This window comes from Fragaria vesca, linkage group LG5 (genome assembly GCF_000184155.1).
Source record: "Fragaria vesca subsp. vesca linkage group LG5, FraVesHawaii_1.0, whole genome shotgun sequence".
NCBI lineage: Eukaryota > Viridiplantae > Streptophyta > Magnoliopsida > Rosales > Rosaceae > Fragaria > Fragaria vesca.
In genome coordinates, this window is record NC_020495.1 from 213450 (window position 1) to 234473 (window position 21024).

General features: G+C 38.7%; 4 protein-coding genes across 4 annotated transcripts; 1 reads left to right on the top strand and 3 right to left on the bottom strand.

Annotated features, from left to right (window-relative positions):
• Nucleotides 1–249: 249 nt before the first annotated feature.
• On the bottom strand, nt 250–3277 carry LOC101291047 (axial regulator YABBY 1-like). The gene is made up of 7 exons (XM_004298615.1): nt 2948–3277; nt 2629–2793; nt 2407–2542; nt 1471–1519; nt 1147–1222; nt 836–919; nt 250–644 (listed from the first exon to the last, which is right to left on the bottom strand). Exons 1-7 carry the CDS (start codon nt 3050–3052, stop codon nt 561–563), a joined length of 699 nt encoding a protein of 232 aa, XP_004298663.1. The 5' UTR covers nt 3053–3277; the 3' UTR covers nt 250–560.
• A 4859-nt stretch (nt 3278–8136) lies between these two features.
• Nucleotides 8137–10780, top strand: LOC101291623 (thylakoid lumenal protein At1g12250, chloroplastic-like). Its single transcript, XM_004298617.1, has 7 exons — nt 8137–8167; nt 8309–8514; nt 8622–8651; nt 8893–8999; nt 9902–9936; nt 10078–10206; nt 10314–10780. The coding sequence occupies exons 1-7, from the start codon at nt 8165–8167 to the stop codon at nt 10503–10505; spliced, it is 702 nt and encodes a 233-aa protein (XP_004298665.1). The 5' UTR covers nt 8137–8164; the 3' UTR covers nt 10506–10780.
• Nucleotides 10729–14178, bottom strand: LOC101291333 (proline--tRNA ligase-like). The gene is made up of 11 exons (XM_004298616.1): nt 13852–14178; nt 13727–13783; nt 13541–13651; nt 13354–13440; nt 13145–13258; nt 12850–13056; nt 12608–12745; nt 12002–12163; nt 11670–11869; nt 11250–11333; nt 10729–11120 (listed from the first exon to the last, which is right to left on the bottom strand). Exons 1-11 carry the CDS (start codon nt 14155–14157, stop codon nt 10979–10981), a joined length of 1608 nt encoding a protein of 535 aa, XP_004298664.1. The 5' UTR covers nt 14158–14178; the 3' UTR covers nt 10729–10978.
• A 4537-nt stretch (nt 14179–18715) lies between these two features.
• On the bottom strand, nt 18716–20719 carry LOC101291919 (NAC domain-containing protein 7-like). Its single transcript, XM_004298618.1, has 3 exons — nt 20557–20719; nt 20178–20449; nt 18716–19420 (listed from the first exon to the last, which is right to left on the bottom strand). Exons 1-3 carry the CDS (start codon nt 20714–20716, stop codon nt 18716–18718), a joined length of 1137 nt encoding a protein of 378 aa, XP_004298666.1. The 5' UTR covers nt 20717–20719.
• Nucleotides 20720–21024: the final 305 nt, after the last annotated feature.

The window sequence follows — 21024 nt, forward strand, 5'->3', positions numbered from 1 at the left end:
CGTGCATTGCCTAACTTCGAATTTGATGAGTGACTAATAGAGGAGAGTGGCAACGATGGAGACGAGTCGTGAATCCCCAACATATATATATATATTTCATTCTCAGTAAATTTAGACGAGACTAACTATGATTGATCCGACTAATACTATGTATGTGTGACATGCATGATCATGTGAAGGAAGAACGCAAACACGTCTAATTACCTGTTGATTAGACTGATGATTGATCATACAATAGGATAATACCGTCAAAATACAAGGGTTTTTTTCCTCAATATTAACCACACCTGAATTGGCTAAATTAACAGTTATCAGCATCAATTTTAAAGACGTACCCGCCAGTTGCATTAATCATCTAGATTGCGAAGAAATTAAATAATTAGAGCTTTTACGTAGCCAGTTCTTAAGCATAATTAACAAGAAACATAATTAAACATCTGAGATCTTTCTCCCACTACGTAGCTAGTACTACTACATATATCAAACAGACGATGAAAGGCTGAAGCTGAAGCAGGGTGCAGCTAGCTAGCAACATTGAATTCGCTAGCTAGCTTACCCGATCAGTAAGGAGAGACCCGCACATTGTTATTAGCCGCAGCGAAAAACCCATTGTGATCTTTCATCAGAACGTCCTCTGCAGATTCCTGCAAATCGATCATCCATCAAACAAATCAATTAGAAGATATATGATCAAGGGTTGTATTATCTCATATATATCTGGGTACTTTGATTCTAACATGCACCGAATTAAGAGAAGAAAAAGAGAGATCGATCCAGGGTTAATGGTAGATCCTGGGGAATTAATGAACTTGAAAGGTTGAAGGTAATTACTTACCTGCTGGCGCACATTTGTCTTCTTCACAGTAGAAGTGTTCTGGTCAGGCATGAGACCAAAGTGAATGTGTGGAAAGTGGGCCCACTGTCAAAAGAAACAAAAACTCTGTCAAGAGAAGAGGTTCACATATCAAGGGACCCCACACATGTCAAAGAGGAGCAATAGTCCTATTGGAATCACAAACCTTCAGAAACCCTAGCTGGGAAGCTATTAGCTAATTTGGTAAAGACGAAGGGAAAGAAACAAAAGTAGTCGAGCCAGCTGCAGGTAATTAATATTTTTAATTTATGAAAAATAAATAAATATATTACATTCTTAGCAGCTGCGCTGAAGGCTTCTCTATGGGATATATCAGGATTCACAGACTTGATGCGTTGGATCTCGTCCCTGCAGGATCGATCATATATACACATCAATATACAGATATATATATCATCAGAGATATGATGGACCATTCATGTTATTGCTTCGTTATTTCTGGAAATAATTTTTATTAATCATTTTCCAATAATATATTGCATTACAAAAACTAAAATGTGTACGTGTATGAGAGAGAGAGAGAGAGAGAGAGAGAGAGAGAGAGAGAGAGAGATATGAAGCTAGAATCGAAAGGATCGATGATCATGATTACTCACTTGATGAAGCGGTTGTAGGCTGAGGGGACTCTCTGTCTCTTCTCCGGAGCTGAACAACGCATTCAAAGACACAGACATTAAGAATCATCTTCATGACCTAGCTACCTTATAAGTATACTTAATTATGATCCAGCAATCTGCGACGTTATCAAGTAACTATATACAATTTGCGGCCGGGGAAGAATGGTCTAAGGAATTATTGCCGGCCTGCTACATTTCAGAGGGGATTTATACCAGAAAGGACCTAAAACATGATTAATGAGGCTAAGTTCATAAACTATAAAAGAATATACCCATAAAAGAAAAGCTTAAAGCATCATATTTCAGAAGAGTGTCCGTCCTATTACACTTTAAGCGTGCAAATGGAAAAGATGAAACATTGGAACCGTCTTGTCAAGTATACATATACAGAAGCTTTAGACACATTATGTCTCAGCTTAATTACTAGATTGTTCCTATGCATAATTTCTTGAATGTTGAAAAGGACTGATGAAGTCTGTGAAAGTGTGAAGAATTTCATTTCTTTGGTCTGTTAACAACAAATAAATGTTTGAGGAAAGCTAGCAAAGTTAAATTCTAGCTACTGAAATCTTGCCTGCAACGGAAGCTAGCATAGAAGGGGTTGATTATAAATCTGCGAACTTGGTTTTATCCTCGTCTACCAGATAGAAAGACCTTGGTAACTTCAGGGATTAGAGGGAAGAATTAAAGATGCCCAAACTTATTAAACTTTTCTTCAATGAGTACCAAAATGAAACCAGAAATGAACTATCCTGGGTTCTAGACCAAAATACTTCGTAGAAAGCTATATAATATAATATAGGGTCTACTAACAGCTACCCGTCTGAACTTATAAGCTCTAGGGCTAGGTAATTAACACAGATAATAAGATCAAAAGTGAAAGGATGCGTGTAATTAAGGAAGAAAGTTGCTCACGTCTGTTAATAACTGGAGGCCTTGGGAGCTCATCAGCTACTCCTCCTCTTGGTCTTACAGCAAAGTCATTCAGGCTGCTAGTTTGATTGTTCATCAGAAAGTTTGGGGTTGGATTCATTAACGGAATCTCCTGATCCTGAAGCACAATATTTACGGTGAATTTACCAATATATAGAATCAAGTTTTTCAAAAGGTTATTCGATCAAGTGTATATAGGTATACCAGAAGGTTATGGGAATTTGGCTGGGAGAAGAAGGAGTGACCGAGATGATGAAACTGATTTGGGGAAGGCAGAAGCAACCCGCGCATGTTCACCGGAAGCAGGTTGGTGCAGTGGCCACATCGTACCGTCACAGTCTTGAACAAACTTGTGCAAGGAACACTCACCTGCATACATCAAACCAGAAACATAAGCAGAACACATATAAAATCAATTGAAAGAGCAAAACAGCCCCCAAAACTAAGCCTAAACAGCATAATATATGGAAGAGATTAACAGAAGAAACCAAGGATGGAGGTTGAATATGGAGGTGGGGTTTACCGCAAGGACAGTGTCGCAAATGTTGCAATGGACATAGCAGAGCTGCTCGGAAGGAGCAAGGTGGTCGAGGGACAAGGTCGAAGAAGCAGAATTAGAGGATGACATGATGATTCCTTTTCCTATCTTTTCTTTTATAAATTTGATTGGTGATTGATGATTGGTCTCTCTTTGGGGTTTGATTGATTGATTGACGGATGACAGCTTAACCACCACCTTGGATCTGCTTTTCTACAATTCTTTCTTTCTTTGATTATGAGTTGTGAAAGAAAGGTGTGAAACAAAGAGAGAGATAGAGAGAGAGGTAGTGAGAGAGAGAGAGAGAGAGAGAGACAGATGGGGATCAAGGGATATCTATTTGGTCTACTAGATATAAGAGAGCTGTGCTGGGAACCAGAGACCCTTCCATTCTCTCCCCTCTATTTATTGGTGCTGTGTGATTTTTTTTTTTACTGTGATTATCCTGTTGATTCATACTGTTCACCCAATTATTATTGTCACTTCGAACTCCAAAAAATTCTGGAGTTAGCTAGCTAGTAGTGATTGTCTAAAGGGATATCGATCACCTTCGATCTGTATTCCAATACGTTATGAACTCGTGATTTAAGTTCATTCTTGTCTAGTTTCTAACCATATATACATCAAACCGACCTCTAGGCTTTAGCTAGTTGTATTTATGTTGTTTATACACTTGACTGAGACTAAATATATGATAAAATAGTCTGGGGTTCACATCTAAAACCAATTGGCAATAGATGGAGTGGTCCAAACCCTTATAAACCACAGGCAATGTCCCATTTTTTCTGATGTGGGATATATATCTCAACACGCCCCCGCACGTGTGACGAATCTTCAAGCCTAACACGTGGACAACATTTGGGGTGACGTGGAGTTCGTGTGGCCTTTAGGCTTCACACGTGGACGTGGGTAACCCGCTCTGATACTATGATAAAGTAGTCTGGGGTTCACATCTAAAACCAATTGGCAATGAATGAATTGGCCGGCCCAAACCCTTATAAATCACAGACAATGTCTCATTTTTCCTGATGTGGGATATATATCTCAACAATATAAAGAGTTAGGATGTTAAATTGTTAAACATTACTATAATACTAACCCCTACTCATATATTTACAAGAAATTACAAATGTGACAAAAATTTGTTGTCTGAGTGCTAATGTTGATTACTGTTTCGTGTAATCTTAGTTTTCGTAATGGTAATTAGACAACGTACAACATTTTACAAGTCTTTGAACAGATTCATTGTCAGTGTTGTAATTTTTGTTTAAATTTACTAACTAGCCAGTGTACGTAAATGAATAAATTAACTTTGTCAAGTATATGTACGTATTGGGATTTGACTAGAGTTGAAAAATGTATCAAGAAACAGCACTAAATATCACCACCGGTCGATCATCCGATGTCTATGACCGGCCATGCATGTATATAACGTCCATGATTCATCATCCATGTCCATGATCACCAAAGATAAACATGCGCATGCATGGTGTTAATTATCCCATAATCAACACAGATATGTGGTTGGCACTCCCGATGCCATAGCTAAGCTGCTTAGCTAGCTCAGAGAGAGAGAGAGAGAGAGGCGGTAGATGTGGGGGAGAGGAGCTCGAAAGAGACGTGTGCATGGCGGTGATATTGCTTTCACACAAACACACATACACAACACTCATCATCTGTTGTTTTCAGAACTTAAAGAGGGTGTTGTCTTCACTCTTGCGGTGCAGTTGGTTTTCAAATTTTCTCTTTCGAGCTCGGCCTCAATTTCCGAACCCACTCCCAAAATAACTCCATGACTCCCTTCTATACCTCCCGGACAATAAGCCCTTCTCCACCCCCTCTTTGTTTGGCCCTCCGCCCCCTTCTCCGCCTCGACAGGGCGCTCTCCTCGATCCATCTATATCTTCCTGCTTCCCTATCCTCACCCCGTGATGATCAACCCCACCAACCCCATCATAACACAATCATGCATACACGACTCGTAATACATAATGCCAAAATTTTCTAATTCTGTAAAATGATTAATTTCTAATGTCTATTATATATAAAAGCTAGCTAGCTAGCTATAGTACTGGAATTCTGTAGACGTTCAGTGATTTGACCACTCGATCTCCCTCGTCTAACGCACAGCGCAGACAGATACGTATTTAAGTAGTCAGTACTCAGTAAGAAACATATATCTCAGTAGCTATATTGCCAGGCACCTCCTTACCACCTTTGTCCTTTCCTATATTTATTTCTGCTTTTCTTTTCTGGCTTCTCTTTTAGCTATTTTGGTTAGAATCTTTCTCTGATCCTTTACATAACTCTAGGGTTTTTGTTACATAGTTTGCAAAGCCACCTAGCTAGCTATATACAGCTACCCTGTAACTATCTTTGAAAAAAGATAGTCGCCCAGTTCCCGTAGATATTTACCATTGTTTCCTTGATCGATTAATTAGGGTTCAAAGATCGATCATGCGGATCAAATTTCCAGAACGATCGCCATCTTACCATAAATGGCCTAATTGGATTTCCTCTTCCCCAGAAAATTCATAGTGTTGTTGTTATTATTCATCCATGATGATTCATATGATCGGATGCATTCACTCTCACTCACAAATGAGAAGTTGGGGGGGGGGGGGGGGGTCCTGCATGTGTACATAACTCGTATGCAAGAAGCTAGAACATTAAATGTGTGGTAATGGGGGAAAAGGTTGTAAAGTTTCACAAATGACTAATTCAAACTTACTTCACAGTTTTTCAAACTGTACATGACATTAACGAACAGGTTGAAAGGGAAATGAGCCTGAGAATCTGAGACAGACACTTGAATGAGTGCTCCTAGTCCTCGATTTTCCTAAAGATGAAGTTCAAAGTATTTATTTGACGGCCAAAGAAAAGCAAACTCATCAAAAGGACACTGAAACAAAAAAGCTACATCGCGCATGGAATTAGCATGCATCCACAAATTAAAGGTCCCTTTATACACGATGAGGAACTTATAAGAACAGTGGTTTCTTTTAATTATCACTGTCCATGTATCTGTTACTGATTAATTTGGGTTTGAAGTAGGTAGAACTGATTGAAGTACTGTTTAACTTGGAAATTTTGCCTAGATATGTTTGAAGTGATGCATGGCAAGAAAAACTGTTTTGTTTATCATCAGCAAAATGATTTTGATACCACTCATCGATGATCGGCATGATCAATCTAGCTAGTATGTTTCTGATGATCTTGAGTTCAAACTGATCTAATTCAACTTGCAACATTTGCATGATGCCAGATGCATGGACTTATCTGATGCTTATGCATAATCACATATATACATGCACAGTAATATCGAGCAGTGTATGAACGTACGAATGAGGAAAAAGTTATCACTGTAAAAAGCCTGCTAGGAGCTATTTGTTGCTGTTTGTGGGGATATGTGGATCTTTGAATCTTTCTTACACAGTCTCTCTCTCTCGACCTCTCTCGCTCTGATGGAAGAAGGAGATCGATATATTTTGGAATGGGGGCATTTTTGGTACATGTACGTATGATGGGGTTGGGTAAGAACCGATAAAGTTGAAATTCAGAGTTGCTCCGTTGTCTGATATATGTATGTTGGCATCTCGATCCAACTGTGGCCCTCTTCGGCTTTGGCTAGCTCCTCTCTAGATATTTGCAGTGAATGAGCGCAACATACAGCAATTAGTTTAAAAGCGCGGGCGGTGGTGAAGGCCCTAGCTGGTACACACACATACACACACCTTTAGCTTCTTTAATATTAGCCTTTAGCTGTTGAGTGCTGGTGATCGATGAATAGCTCGATCATCAGCCCTTTAGATATCGATCCCAACAGCTAAACCCCACAGGCAATCGTTGAGGCCATGTTGTTGCATGGGCATGAGGAATTTCTTGTTCTTTCTGAACCCACACAAAGGACAAGCATATAATGGCAAATGTCCTACAAAAGGGATGGGGTTAGAGAGGAACCAAAGGCCTGCCCTTGCCCTTTCCTGGCCTTTTAATCGATCACTCTGAGGTGATTGATTCAACTGAGAAGATGACAAATAAGGAGCTAGCTGCTGCTACTTGCGCATTGACTCGGTCGACTAACTTTGGACCCTAGCTACATAGCCTCGCTCTGATTTCAACAAAAGATCCAACCAGCTAGGTCTTGTTTCGATCATCGATCTAACTAGATTTTCTCATTTTCTTGTTGGTTCGAACCGGATGTCCAATAACCTGTTGCTTTTTCTAAGTCGATCTCTAAAGATGATCGAGGCTCTGAACTAATTGAGTCTAATATACATTGGGTACGAACTGTTTTAAAAGTACGTAAACCTAGTGGCCTAATGCAACACATGCATGTCAATATCAAACATTTCTCACAGTTATGTTTGTGTCATTGATTATCATGGCAAGAAAAGTTGCAGAGCTAGCGAAGTGTAGACGCTTGAGCTAGCCAATATTTTCAACATGCATGATGCCATCAAGGTCCAAAATTAAGACCTTGAGCTCACCTTAAAAACCACCACACTGGTTTACACACTTCATTTATCATTAACATAGAATGTTAATGTCTATGTTAATGATAAATTTGGTCTTATAGACCCCAGTAGGTTCAGTAACCCCCTATCATGAGTATTATCATTTCGACTCTGGAAAAGAAAGAACATGAAAGTATTGGCCAAGGCTCAAGACTCAAGAGTCATGAGTCATGAACTCATGACACAAAAGATGAAAAGGTACCCAGCAAGATTTAAAAATCCATCACCAAGCAAGATGCTTCAAATCGGGTTAACGGGCCACGGAGGCCGCTTTAGAGGTTAAAGGCCCAACTATATTTTTGTAAGATGATTGGAAAAAAAATGTGAACTATATCCAATTATCCATACAAAAAAGCAGTTTATCTAGTCTCATAGATGTTGATATTTGACTTGGCAACAAGTGGCAAACCACAAACCTTAGAACAAACACGTCTCGTGTGTACTCCTCTCAGCCAGAAGTCGATGCTTCATCAAAGGTGCACATAGAACCTTCCCAATCCATTTTTATCTCAAATTCTAGTTTCTGTGTTCTTCTTGCATCCTTGGCAACAAGATCAACACCGCTCTGAAAATTGTAATGGCACTCACTTTTATTTCCTCACTCGCTATTCACTCCTTAACCTCATGTTCTTCGAATTCAAAGACTCCTCCAATTCGTCTGCAAGCCCCCTCCAGACCCTTTTCCATGGTATGCCATATAGACCCTAACAGACACAATGTTAAAGGTAATTACTTGTATGGTTCTGTAACCAATTCAAGTACAAGTAATAGAATTTAAGTTGTTACTGTTATAGTTGTATATAGTAGCTTATTGAGTTTCCTTGAAAAGGAAGATGGTTCCCACAAGCAATGCCTCACCATTAGTCAAGGGTCCAAGTGTTGGAAAAACATTGTTTCAGTCGCATTGGCAACTGCTGCGGTTATTAGTTTCAGCTCTGGCATGCCCGCCATTGCAGACCTTAATAAGTTCGAAGCTGAAACACCTGGTGAATTTGGGATAGGATCAGCTGCCCAATTTGGTTCTGCAGACCTCAGGTCACTTCTTTGTTTTCCTTTTCTTTCTCTTTTCCAAGATTTGTATTGTAAGATTTTCTGTGTTGTATGCAAAAGGTTTAAAATTCTATTCCAATCTTGATGTACAGGAAAGCAGTGCACGTGAATGAAAATTTCAGGTAATTTTCGCATTTGAGTTCTGAATTTAGACCAATGTTAATAGCAAACAGATGAGGAGAAACTTGACTGATATCAGTATGTGCATTTTAATTGGTACCTATGGCTGCTATTTGTATTCAGTACTTCTGTTTCTTTTGCTGTTTGTTTGACTTCAGTCTTACTGAGCTTTACTACTTCTGGAACTTGTTTCAATATATTGTGTACTCCGGCATTTATAATCAAACTAATCGACTGATACAGGAGGGCCAATTTCACATCTGCTGATATGAGGGAATCTGATTTCAGTGGTTCAACATTCAATGGTGCATACCTTGAGAAAGCTGTAGCATATAAGGCTAATTTTGCTGGTAAGGTTGTTGTCATTGAACAATTTACTATGTAAATGTAAATGGAAACCGAAATATGAAACAAGTGAAAGGTAGTAGAAGTAGAGAAAAAACCTTCCTTAAGAACTGATTGTAGGAGTAAATGTTGCCCGACGTTCAGTTCTAAAATCTGTGATGTATTAGTTGGGAGCATTCTCGACTTCTCATATGAACTTGTTTGCCACTTGCCATTGGAACTCTGTTCAAACTTAAATTATGGCCTGCTTCCATTTCATTTCAAAGCTATTCAAGGATCAAAATGGCTCCAATCTGGAATACTGGCTGCATTCGGGAAACTTCATTTCCTTAGCGAAGTTAGACTCATTAGAGAAAATGAGAAACATAGAAAGGACTAGTAAGAAGAACTAGCAGTAACTTATCATGCTATTACTCATCTTACAGAAGAAAAAAGGACATCATTTACTCATATATTAGTCCCTTAAATTGCCTAAAATTCAGATATATTTCTCATTTCCGATATAACACCGCCCATGTCAAAAATAGTTTGTTTGCACTACATTTTGTTTTTAAAGATATAGATCAGTCAGCAGTGTAATGTTAGGGGAGTTACTATGCTTTTACCAAAGGAAAACTGGATTTGTTTCTATTCTAAATTTGAGTCAGAGGATTAGCCAATACATTTTCATTGGTCTTCATAATTCTACTTTACTTGCACTTATTTGGTATTACTTTGTTACATCGATCAAACTTCAAAGTTTATTTAACCTATATACTGAATCTTTTCTTATCCATTATCCATGATCAATATCTTTGATTAGGATTCATGTTGCTTATTGTACCAATATATACAATCTTTTATAACTTTATACTTACTAATTTTCATAAAACTCTTAGATTGTTAATTTTTTTATAACATTTTACAGGTGCTGATTTGAGCGACACATTGATGGATCGTATGGTATAACTTGAATAGCATAGCACAAACTCCTCAACTATTTGTTTCTGGCATTGCTTTAGGCATAGTTACATTTACACTAAAGGAGTTTGTTGAGACACTGGCTTGTTTCATTCCATTACTCAATGATTAAAATGATCACAGGTCCTTAATGAAGCTAATCTCAAGGATGCTGTGCTTGTTAGATCGGTTCTCACTCGAAGTGATCTTGGTGGTGCCTTAATTGAAGGTGCTGATTTCAGTGATGCTGTCTTGGACCTCTCCCAGAAGCAGGTGCTGTTTATTGCTTGTGTTTGTTGCAGAAATATGTTTCCTTCAAAATCAGATCCTAGCCTTTCTTTATTTCCACTAAACTCTTCGGTTTACTCTTAATCATATAGGCTCTATGCAAGTATGCAAGTGGCACTAACCCAACTACAGGGGTGAGCACAAGAACAAGCCTAGGTTGTGGGAACAGTAGACGAAATGCTTATGGCTCTCCCTCATCCCCTTTGTTAAGTGCACCACCTCAGAAACTACTTAATCGGGATGGAATCTGTGATCAAGAAACTGGTCTTTGTGATGTAAAATGATTCCAATGCTAAGCATGGTAATTAGTTTTACCCACATTGAATTGATCACATACCACATCCAGGTATATGTATGCAGGAGAAAAGATACTGCAGATTGAACAAAAGCACATGTACATCCTTGAGGCGTCAGGAAGCCATATATATGAAACATGTACATTTGAAAGTTGAAACAGCAGGCAGCAATTTTTTATCATCAATCTCTGAAAGTATTTTGGACATATTCTGAGGAGAAATAGTTTCTTGACTTTCCTTCATAATCATCCAAGTCTCAGACCAAAAATATCATCATCCAAGGATGACAAGAATCCGGGAAATTAGCACAAGAACCACTTTTGACATTTAAAGGCAATTGTTATGTTACATCGTTTGCTGTGATCCGCTATGAGTCTATAAGAACAAAGTTTGACAAAACAGACCGCAAGTAGTCACTGTGCAGTTAACACCACTAGGGCGTTCGAGTGAAACCCGGAAACTCAGTATGACTTCGCGAAAATGGCAACTTCCTCAGCAGGATTGCCAGTCATCAAACATGTTTTAATCCCATGCGGCTGGTCAAAAGGAAAACACCTTATGGTTGCCCCTGTTTCTTCTTTCACCTTCAACTCATCTTTGTCACTGTACCAATAAGGATATATTTAGAGCTTGATGTTAGCATCAGACGAGCAATTACATTAGTATACATTATGCAATTCATACTATCGAATCAACAAAGACATCATCAAATGATGAAGTTTAGACCCAAACCTAGCTGACCAAGGACCTCTTGCCCATTTTCCCTGGGAGATCGCAACTTTGAGTTCATCATATGAGCTCACATCCACAATATTGCTGCAATAAAAACATTCTTATTGTTAATGCCCCCACAACTTTTCTTATGAAGTGTGACAAGTGAAAGAATGGACATCTCATCATAGTGAATAGACAAGGCATAAACCCTCGCTTTCTAGAATCACTGGTAGTAAATTCATTGCATACATATTGGACTATAACCATAACCTAGTTTGAAACAGCAAATATGTCTAATTTTTATCTTCAGGAAATTCATTGAGCACTATTAATTCTTTTTACTAGTAACAATCGATGAAATCCAATGGATGATAATCAATCTTGAGGGTTAAGACAATACAGAGTATTAGAGTATCAAATTAGAGCCAGAAATTGCACCTATCACGAAATGATTTTGCTTGTCCCAAAAGAGATGACTGGATCTCATCCAACTTGTCCTTGATATAAGCCTCCAAAATCAAAGGCTCCATGGATATTCCAAAAACCTTCCCTTGCTTTCCAGGAACATCTCTTCTACATACAACCACACTCTGGCTTGATACGTCACGAGGACCGATTTCAATCCTTAAAGGGACTCCCTACAAATCAATCAGCTATTGAGGTGATTGAAAACAAGAGAATCTTTTCGTAGCAAAGTGTAAATTGAATCTCCAAGAGTAGCATGCCAAAGATACCAATTTCTATTTAGCATGCCAATGAAGAAGACAAACCTTCATCTCCCAGAAATTGAATTTCCATCCTGGTGTTCTTTGATCAGTGTCATCAAGTTTAACTTTAATCCCCGCAGTGTGCAGTGCATCCTTTACAGATGATGCAGCATTGAGAACTGCTGCTTTATCATCTTCCTTCTTCCAAATGGGAACGATCACCACCTAAGAAACCAATGTATTCTTTTAATAGAGAACAGAGAAGGAATGTGTGCACTTACAATTAGGCTCATGCAGCAAATAATACAAGCACAATCATATTGAACTTACAATTAGGCTCATACAGCAAATCATACAAGCACAATCATATTGAACTTAAAGCATAACATGGCACCCTTTATTATGAGACCAAGGAAAACTAATAAATGATCAAGTGAAGTAGGAGAATTATTAACCCAACTACAACAAGGCATACTTTCTGTTTAAAATATTTCTTAGCTAAATAATGGGAGTATAACCATGCAAAATCTAGAAATGCATCCTACACAATAGGGAAAGGGAATTTATGCCAGACATAAGGGGTAGTCCATTTTATTGGTATGCTTCTGTTATACATTAGGGACATGCCTTGGAATATAATGATTTAAAATCTCCAAATTTAGTCTTTACCTGTATTGGAGCAATCTTTGGGGGAAGCATTAAACCAGTGTCGTCTCCATGGGTCATTATAATGCCACCAACAAAACGGGTACTCACAGCCCAGGAAGTCTGCCATACATGTTGCCTCTGTCCACTTTCATCAGTAAACTGTACAAAGCACATATCTTGGTCAGTCTAGCTGATGGCTTATACACTTTTTTTTTTTGATGGCTTATACACATTAAGAAGCCTGCAATAGTATATCAAAGTACCAGTGTTCCAAAGGCACGAGAGAAGTTCTGCCCAAGATTGTGGCTGGTTCCAGCCTGCAGTGCCTTCCGATCACCCATCATAGCCTCTATTGTGTAGGTCCTAACAGCACCAGCAAATGTTTCCACTTTTGATTTTCGACCTGCAATGACAGGTATTGCAGCTTCCTCATAAGCAAATTTTGTATATACGTCAATCATCTGTATAGCCTGCAGTTTAGTAGCACACTGAATGCATTAGACAAGAACGACACTCATTTAACCACTGATTAAAGGAAAGTAGTTAAATCAAATAAACCTCTTTCTCTGCCTCCTCTGGAGTGGCGTGAGCAGTATGGCCTTCCTGCCAGAGAAACTCAAGCGTCCTCACAAAAGGTTTCGTCCGCATCTCCCATCTTGTGACATTTGCCCACTGAATCAAATTAGACACGATAGAGAACAAAGCTTAAAGCGAAACTCCTCCACATAAAGTTGACGCACGGCAAACAATGCAACAAAGCATCATACCTGGTTCACCATAAGCGGAAGATCACGGTAACTATGAATCCACTGAGTGAACATGTGATTCACTATGGTTTCACTTGTGGGTCGAACCTGCCAGAGCCCTCAAGAAGTGCAATATCTTAGGTCATAGTGAATAACACCTTCAACACTGGAACACAAAAGACTCAACAACCGAAAACACATTACGTACCACAAGCTTTTCTTCAAGCTCCTTCCCTCCTCCAATAGTCACAAGAGCTAATTCAGGACTAAAACCTTCAACGTGACTAGCCTCTTTCTCTATAAACGAGTAGGGTATAAGCTGCACATTTCGCCATTTCAAGAATCACACATCGGCAATCATAAACTTTCACATTTTTAACTGATTAGTAATTACCTGTGGGAAATACATGTTACTGTGACCGGTCTCTTTGAACTTGACATTCAGATAATCCTACAAGAAGAGTAAAATTACAATCAAAACCCTAGAATTGAACTTGAAATCGAGTCACTAGTGAGTACCTGAATGGCTTCCCAGATAGCATAGCCGTAGGGACGAATCACCATGGTTCCGCGAACGGGACCGTAATCTGCAAGCTCCGCATTCGCAATGACGTCGAGGTACCAAGCGTTGAAGTCCTGTGAGCGAGGAGTGACGCCGCCTTCCTGGACTTTTTCAGTCGCCGGCACCGTGCTCTGAGCTGAGAATCTGGCGGTGAAAGAAGGAGTTCGGAGGTGGTGACGACGGCGGAGAACCGAGGGGTAACGGCGGGAGATGGAGGGGGAGAAGAGCGAGCTCAGAGATGGGAGTCTCAGAGAGACGGCCATGTTTGCTTGTTGATAGCTCGTCTCGCTATTTTCCTTTTCCTTTTTTTCTTGGCGTTTTAAATGGTGGACCCCAGAGCCCGTTAAGGCCCGCGCCAATCTGACCGCCTAGCCCTAGCACGTGTCTTCCTAGCCCTAGCCTGCTTAGTTAAAAATAGGCCCAACTTGTTTCAGACCCAACCCACCATTTGCCTTTTTAAATGGTGGACCCCGCGCCAACCTGACCGCCTAGCCCTAGCACGTGTCCGTCCAGGTCGCATGAATTATTATTATTATTATTTTTTTTTCTCTTAAAATCTGGAATTGGAATTCATGAGCCTTGGCTACCTTGCCGACTTGAAGACGTACTCTCCGTCTCCTCCGAGTAATTGGACGGCGGATCCCCTGAAACTTAACATCCATCGTCATCTGTCTAAACTTAAACCTAACATGTATGTGTGGAATGCCTGAATTGAAGTTTCTGAGTCGGAAGGTTATTGTTAGAGTCATCGATTGCAGGTTTGGTATTACTTCTGTATATTAATTGATTCATTGCTTGTTTAGTCTTGTTTAGTTTCGGAGTAGATTGTTAGGGATTGGGTTAAAAAGGTTGAGTATTATATTATATCCGCATATCCATTGCAGATCCGAGCTCTAGTGAAGTTGCTCAAGTTACAGAGCTCTTGCCTCAGCAAAGAAAATTTTTCAAACTTGCAGCAGACAATGACAGCAACCTATCCAGAGATTGAGCATGGGATTCACCATAAGCTTTATCCTTTATCAAAGCATCACAAGCCATGCATCTTCAAGTTCTAAGTTCCATATCGTTAAAGAGGAGGGGTACGCTTACAGAGGCACCTGAAGATGATTTAATTTCATATAAAAGAAACTTTGATAAAGAGTACGTTGACGTCGTTGTTATGGACATCTCCTCGAGAAATTGATCGGCCGAGAGGGTGTTGCAATAAAGTAGCGTAGTGCCTATATATGAAAGCTAGCTATAGAAAGATCGGTGGATAATTCCTAACGAACGTACGTACGTATCTAGCTTCGTATTCCAGGCCGGTCAAGTTTGAAAACCAATATATCTGCTAAATAAGAACCGATTGATTAGTTGCTTGGACTTTACTTTTCTTTTACTTAAAGTGGAGAAGCATCCATCCGGGAAATTCCCACCAAAAGAAGAAGGGTATAGGTGGTGAAACATTCATCATGGATCAAGTCGTCTCCTTCGTTGGTTTGCTTCCTGGTTCTGTAACAACTACCAAACCATTACGTAAAACCAATCAGGGAATGTGCCCTCCTCCCCTGTCAGCTCTCATCCTCTTCCTCCATGTGTGTCGCACACCATCCTTCTCATGAGTAATTGAACTCTTTTGTTCTTTCCAATGCTGTAGAGGTAAACTTCACTCATACAGTCATACTAGCTAGCCGGCCAGTACGTATTTCTACCATCCTATCGATCATACCCAAATAATTCACTGTGCATCTTTTTGTTATATGATTGCTGCACAAACGTATTAACTGTCCATATATACGTGTAGCTATACCATCTCAATTATCCGTGATGATCAGATTTATACATATGTCGACGACGTCGGTCATTCTAGTACAGTATACAGTATACAGACACACAAGGTCAGATATATGGTTACCAAAAACTACTCACATCATAAGTGCATCAGACGTAATGAGGGCAGGAGACTACAATATAATCATCCTCGTATTTGATTTCATATGTTTGTCAAATTCTCATCATCATCACTCATTATAATAGATTTATACGGTTTATAGTATATATTAATATATGAAAGTCAAGAAAGCAGATAATTAATTAATTGAACATGTCAGCTAATTGCCAGCACCGACCGGAATAAGCTAGATTAATGTTTGGTTTAATTAGAATTAGGGTCAAGTGAGGACAAATGAATAGCACTAGAGGCAAGTCCGGACTCCGGTAAAGGGAGCACGTTAATGATGATGCTTTCACATGGTATTGTTTCCTTATTCAAATTTGTTGATCATGTTCAATTATCTTAATTAAGACCGAAAATTATTCTACGCACTAAGGTGCAAGTGAACCGAGCAACTAATATGTAATATTTTGATCTGATCATCCACGTCATATTATCATACATGTATTAATTCTAACACTGTTAACAAAATTGAAACTCAAACAAATAATCATAAGTGTTTCTAACACAGGAAATGTACTTGAAGTCGAATAAGATGTACTCTTATCGTGAGTATTTAATTTGAGCGGATCAAAAATGAGGATGAGATGAAAGAATTTAGGGTCTCTAATACTCTTGATTGGATCTTCGCATGAGGTGATTTGAGAACTTGCACATTAATGGTGCAAATACACTTTAGTGCGTAGAATCCATGTTTTTAATAAACCTTAACCCTTTTCTGTCAGAAAGAACCGCACTCACTTTCATATATGCTTATCCTTTCTCGGCTTCTCTTTCTCTTCAATGATCGACGAGTTCATTTCCCAAGCAAGCATCTATTGAGTTGATGAGAGCACGCCCAATGATGATGTCCCTTCAGAAAGCCTCATTGCTTAAAAGGGATTCTCATGCTTGACTTCAACTCAAATAAGAAGATGCAGATGCTCGCTCTTAGGTCAATTTTCGATAACGACCGCACTTAAATTATTTAGCTACATGTATATATGTCCCATACTCGTTATAAAACTCTCAAACTTGGTTCTGTCGATAGGTAGTTGAACCCAGCTGCTAGTATATTTTCAACTACTTCAAGCGGGTCCATGAAATCCAAATCTGCAAAACTACCTTGTTCCTCTCAATCTTCAAGCTTCAACCGGTCGTCTTGCTGGGAAACTAAGGCAGGTGATTCATATCTAAAACAAAGCTTTACGTGTTCCATATATAGTTTTCTCAAAGCATTTGCATACCCTTAGTTATATATGTCTGAGAGCTGTTGCATGGCTTTGTGCTTTTTCCCAGCCAGTCCTATCGATCTGTATATCTGATTTCCCATGGTACAAGCTATTTACAATACTATAAAGAAAACCGCAATTGTGAAGAAAACAAGTTTCATTGTTGATTAATAGTCACCTTCTTGCACAGGTATGTCAAGTACGAGCTGGAAGTAATTTCTCAGGATATCCAAATTCTAAAAGTAACCTTAGTACTTACTGCAAAACAATGAGACATTTTGTTTTCTTATCCATCCGCAGAGGCATATTCTAACTGTGCATGTAGTTTAACTTACACACACAGTATATATAATTATGCATCCTCAATTCCTCATCTGTCTTGGAAAGATTTAATTTGCATCCTAATTAGGAGTTCTCTGCCCAGGACCATGAATAACACACACACGAACACACTCCTTATAAATCTTCTTGCAATTGCATGCATGTCTATATGATCTCTCTATACATCTAACAATTATAACTCTTCCAAACTACCACCGGCCAATGAAGTCACCAATTCACAGAAAATTTTGGTGTTTCTTCCAAAACACACAGCCTTTCAATACACGCCTCTGTCATTTCAGGTAACTGTGGTCTAATTGAGTACCATATATATAACTGCTTCAAAATGAAGTATTTCAATCAAAATTACAGTACTAACGGGTATAAGACTATAATGCATACAAGTACATACAAATCATTTTTCAGTTAAGATTATGTACGTATTCAACCGCATATACGATCGATGTCTCAAATTGGCTGTCATGTTGTGTGTAATGTAGTGCATGCATGGTTGGGGCAGCTTCTTTCCTTTTCTCAGACCACTTGTCGTACGTGTCAAAGTTTAACTATGAAGTTCCATGCAACCCCAAGAATGGAAACAATGGCTCTAACAACATTATAGTACATATGAGATATAGTTTCAGATCCTAAAAGAGCTGATAATTTGAAAACCGGCTTTCTCTTATGAACTTGTGTCATTGATTTCTCGTTCATTTGTGCAAACTAATTAATTGCAGCTCCCACATGGATGCAAAAATAGGATTTTGCCAATTTTAAACATGCCGCAAACAACTAATTAATTAATCCAGGCCAGTCTTCTTAGAACTGCATGTACTCCTCAATTGACAACTGATCAGGTATACTGTATCATACATCATCATGCCCTTTCACAATCGCAACTAATAGAATTCATATATATATAGATATAGGATTTGCAATAAAACTTCATATGCAGACGCACATCATAAACACTTTTTGGTTTTTTAATTTCTTTCCAAAACACTTCATCAACCTTAACGATGTAAAATAAAGCAAATTCCATAGTATTTCCCAGATAATCCAACCACGAACATACATAGTCCTCGATCCTGATCGACTATGTTATTTTGATATTAAGCATATCAATTTGTACTCTAACAATACGCTGCTTTAGCTTATATTATATATGTATTGATGATTAATAAAAAAGGGCACAAAAGGCGAATAGGTAATATAGTAATACCATTCTGTTTACCCTATACAGCAACTCAATATATTTCCTTTGAAGTACTGTACCGGCTCCTATGATTGTAATAGGTAATTAGTATCTTGTATGGACTACTTACTGTAGTAATATATATGTTTTTACGCTTAGTTTCATTTCCAAAGATCAATTTGGCAACTTGAGGTGGATGTTGAGGCGGCATAGTCCTGTGCAATAATATTTTCCGGCCTCTTGGATTCGTTGGCTCCCATACTCGTATGCACTTCATCACCCACGGGATCAAATACTGCTTCATTCGAGTAATTTGCTGTTGTTTCCTTTGAAGCTTCTTGCTGGTCATGGCTGAGCTGTGATGCAACAAATTTGTCAAGAACTCGCCAATCTGTAAGTTGATCATCAAGACTGTTGTCATTATAAAGTAGTGGTGAGGAGTTGATCATGAGATTATGTTGGTTCATCTGCTGCACTTGCTCCTCAGGCCTGAACGTGGAAGATGGCATGACATGACATCCATTGTTCCTAAGATGATGATCATAAGTGCCATATTGAGCAACCTTGGGGCTTTCTAATTGAGGGAGCTGGAGAAAAGAATCAGGATGAGGAGGCACAGGAATAGCGTTGTACTGCAAATGATGATCAAGTTCTTGTTTGCAGTTGGAATAAAGCTGTTGATGATATGATGATGATGATGATGTTGTTGTATAAGCAGGGTTTGGAAACATATTTGTCCTTGGAGAATCAAGTTCGGGCATGAATGAGGAGCTTTGGTCATACCAACATGGTGACTCGTAATCACCCATTCTCCTTACTGTTGCCAATCGTTTCTTGAACACCCTACAGACAACCCATCCTTCTTCCTGTATTTATATATAGACCGGTTAGGAGTTAATTAATTAACACCAACATTTCACTGATACAATTAACTTTTCACTTTTGGTCTGAACAAAGAGAAATAACTTTAGCTAGGTAACAAAACTTACAAAACATATACCTATCTTGCACCCAAAAAACAACAAATTACATAGATGTTATGGTGTCAGGTGGTATTTGGTGTTCTATGTTGTCAAACTGTCAATAATCCAAATTGATAGTTTGTTAAGCTTAACATCAAGTAAGATGCAATGCACAAAAAGTGTTACTTCTTTTTTTGGTCGAAAACAAAAAGGGTTTTACTTCCAAATGTAAAAGACTGACTAGTCTCTGAAGAAGGCGTAAACCTCGAGAATATTTTGATAACTTCAGACATCGATTCCATGACCTAGGTTTTCTGTTATGCGTATGTAAATTGCATTCTAACAAATGGCTCAAAACCGCTTGAGTCTTCAAAGTAAATGTGTTAAGTCAAGTAGACCTAATATCTTGTATGCTGATCGAGAAGTATTCCACAAGGCCGCTATATCTGGCATGTATCTTATATTATGATGAACTCAATGCGGTTCATATAATTATCAATGTGAATAAAAACTTAAAATGGCATGAGAGTGGAGGGTTCAATCACGCTATGTATATCCCTATTTTAGAAATTTGGTCAATTTAACAGAGAATTTACAGCTGAAAAGCTAGAGCCTGAAGAAATTGTTATAGACTGAGAAGATTGAGTTGTAAAAAACTTGCCTGAGGAGGTCCATTTTCATTAGTTTCAAGTCGATACTCATGCATGATCCAATCTGACTTCTGTCCATTTGGAGCACGTCCTTTGTAAAACACCAGAGTCTTTCTCATGCCAACTAGGTTGTGCCTGATGTAAATAGCTTTATCTCTTCCGGTAGCTTTCCAAAACCCAGCTTTGGTTGCCCTATTTGTGCGAGTTCCGGTTGGGTACTTTTTATCTTTGTGACTGAAAAAGTACCACTCATTCTGATCTTCACTACCTATTTTGCACAATTCTGTCCAATTGGACAACAACTGTCAGCGCGCACTCGGAAGATATTAATCAAAGTCTTTTTACTCAATTTAATTATTTACTTGATCAACAAGTTTCATGAATTCCTACCTTGAAGATCCCATGGCTCAATCTTATAAAGATCAACATCTCTGATGACATCAAGGTCGATCTTCTTTGAAGCAATCTTCTTTCTGAGATAATAATCAACAAGTTCTTCATCTGTCGGGTGGAATCTAAAGCCCGGGGGTACATGTGAAAAGGTATTCATGTTCTTCAAACCTGCACATATATAAAGCCAATAAATAACTAACAACAATATGTTTATATGCAATTCATATATGTATGCATAAATTATTTGCAACCAACGCCTCCTAAGAGTGGTAAGGGACATGAGAACAGGATGGAGATTGTGAGGATAAACATGCATGTATCGCCGCCTGGTGTTTACAATTGTGCAAAGTTTGTATTGTCAGACCGATGGGTGAGAGAAGAATAGGAAGCATGAAAATCACAACTACGTACTGCAGTCGACAATACAACAGTCAAGAACAAATAATTCGATACCTTGTGTGTGAA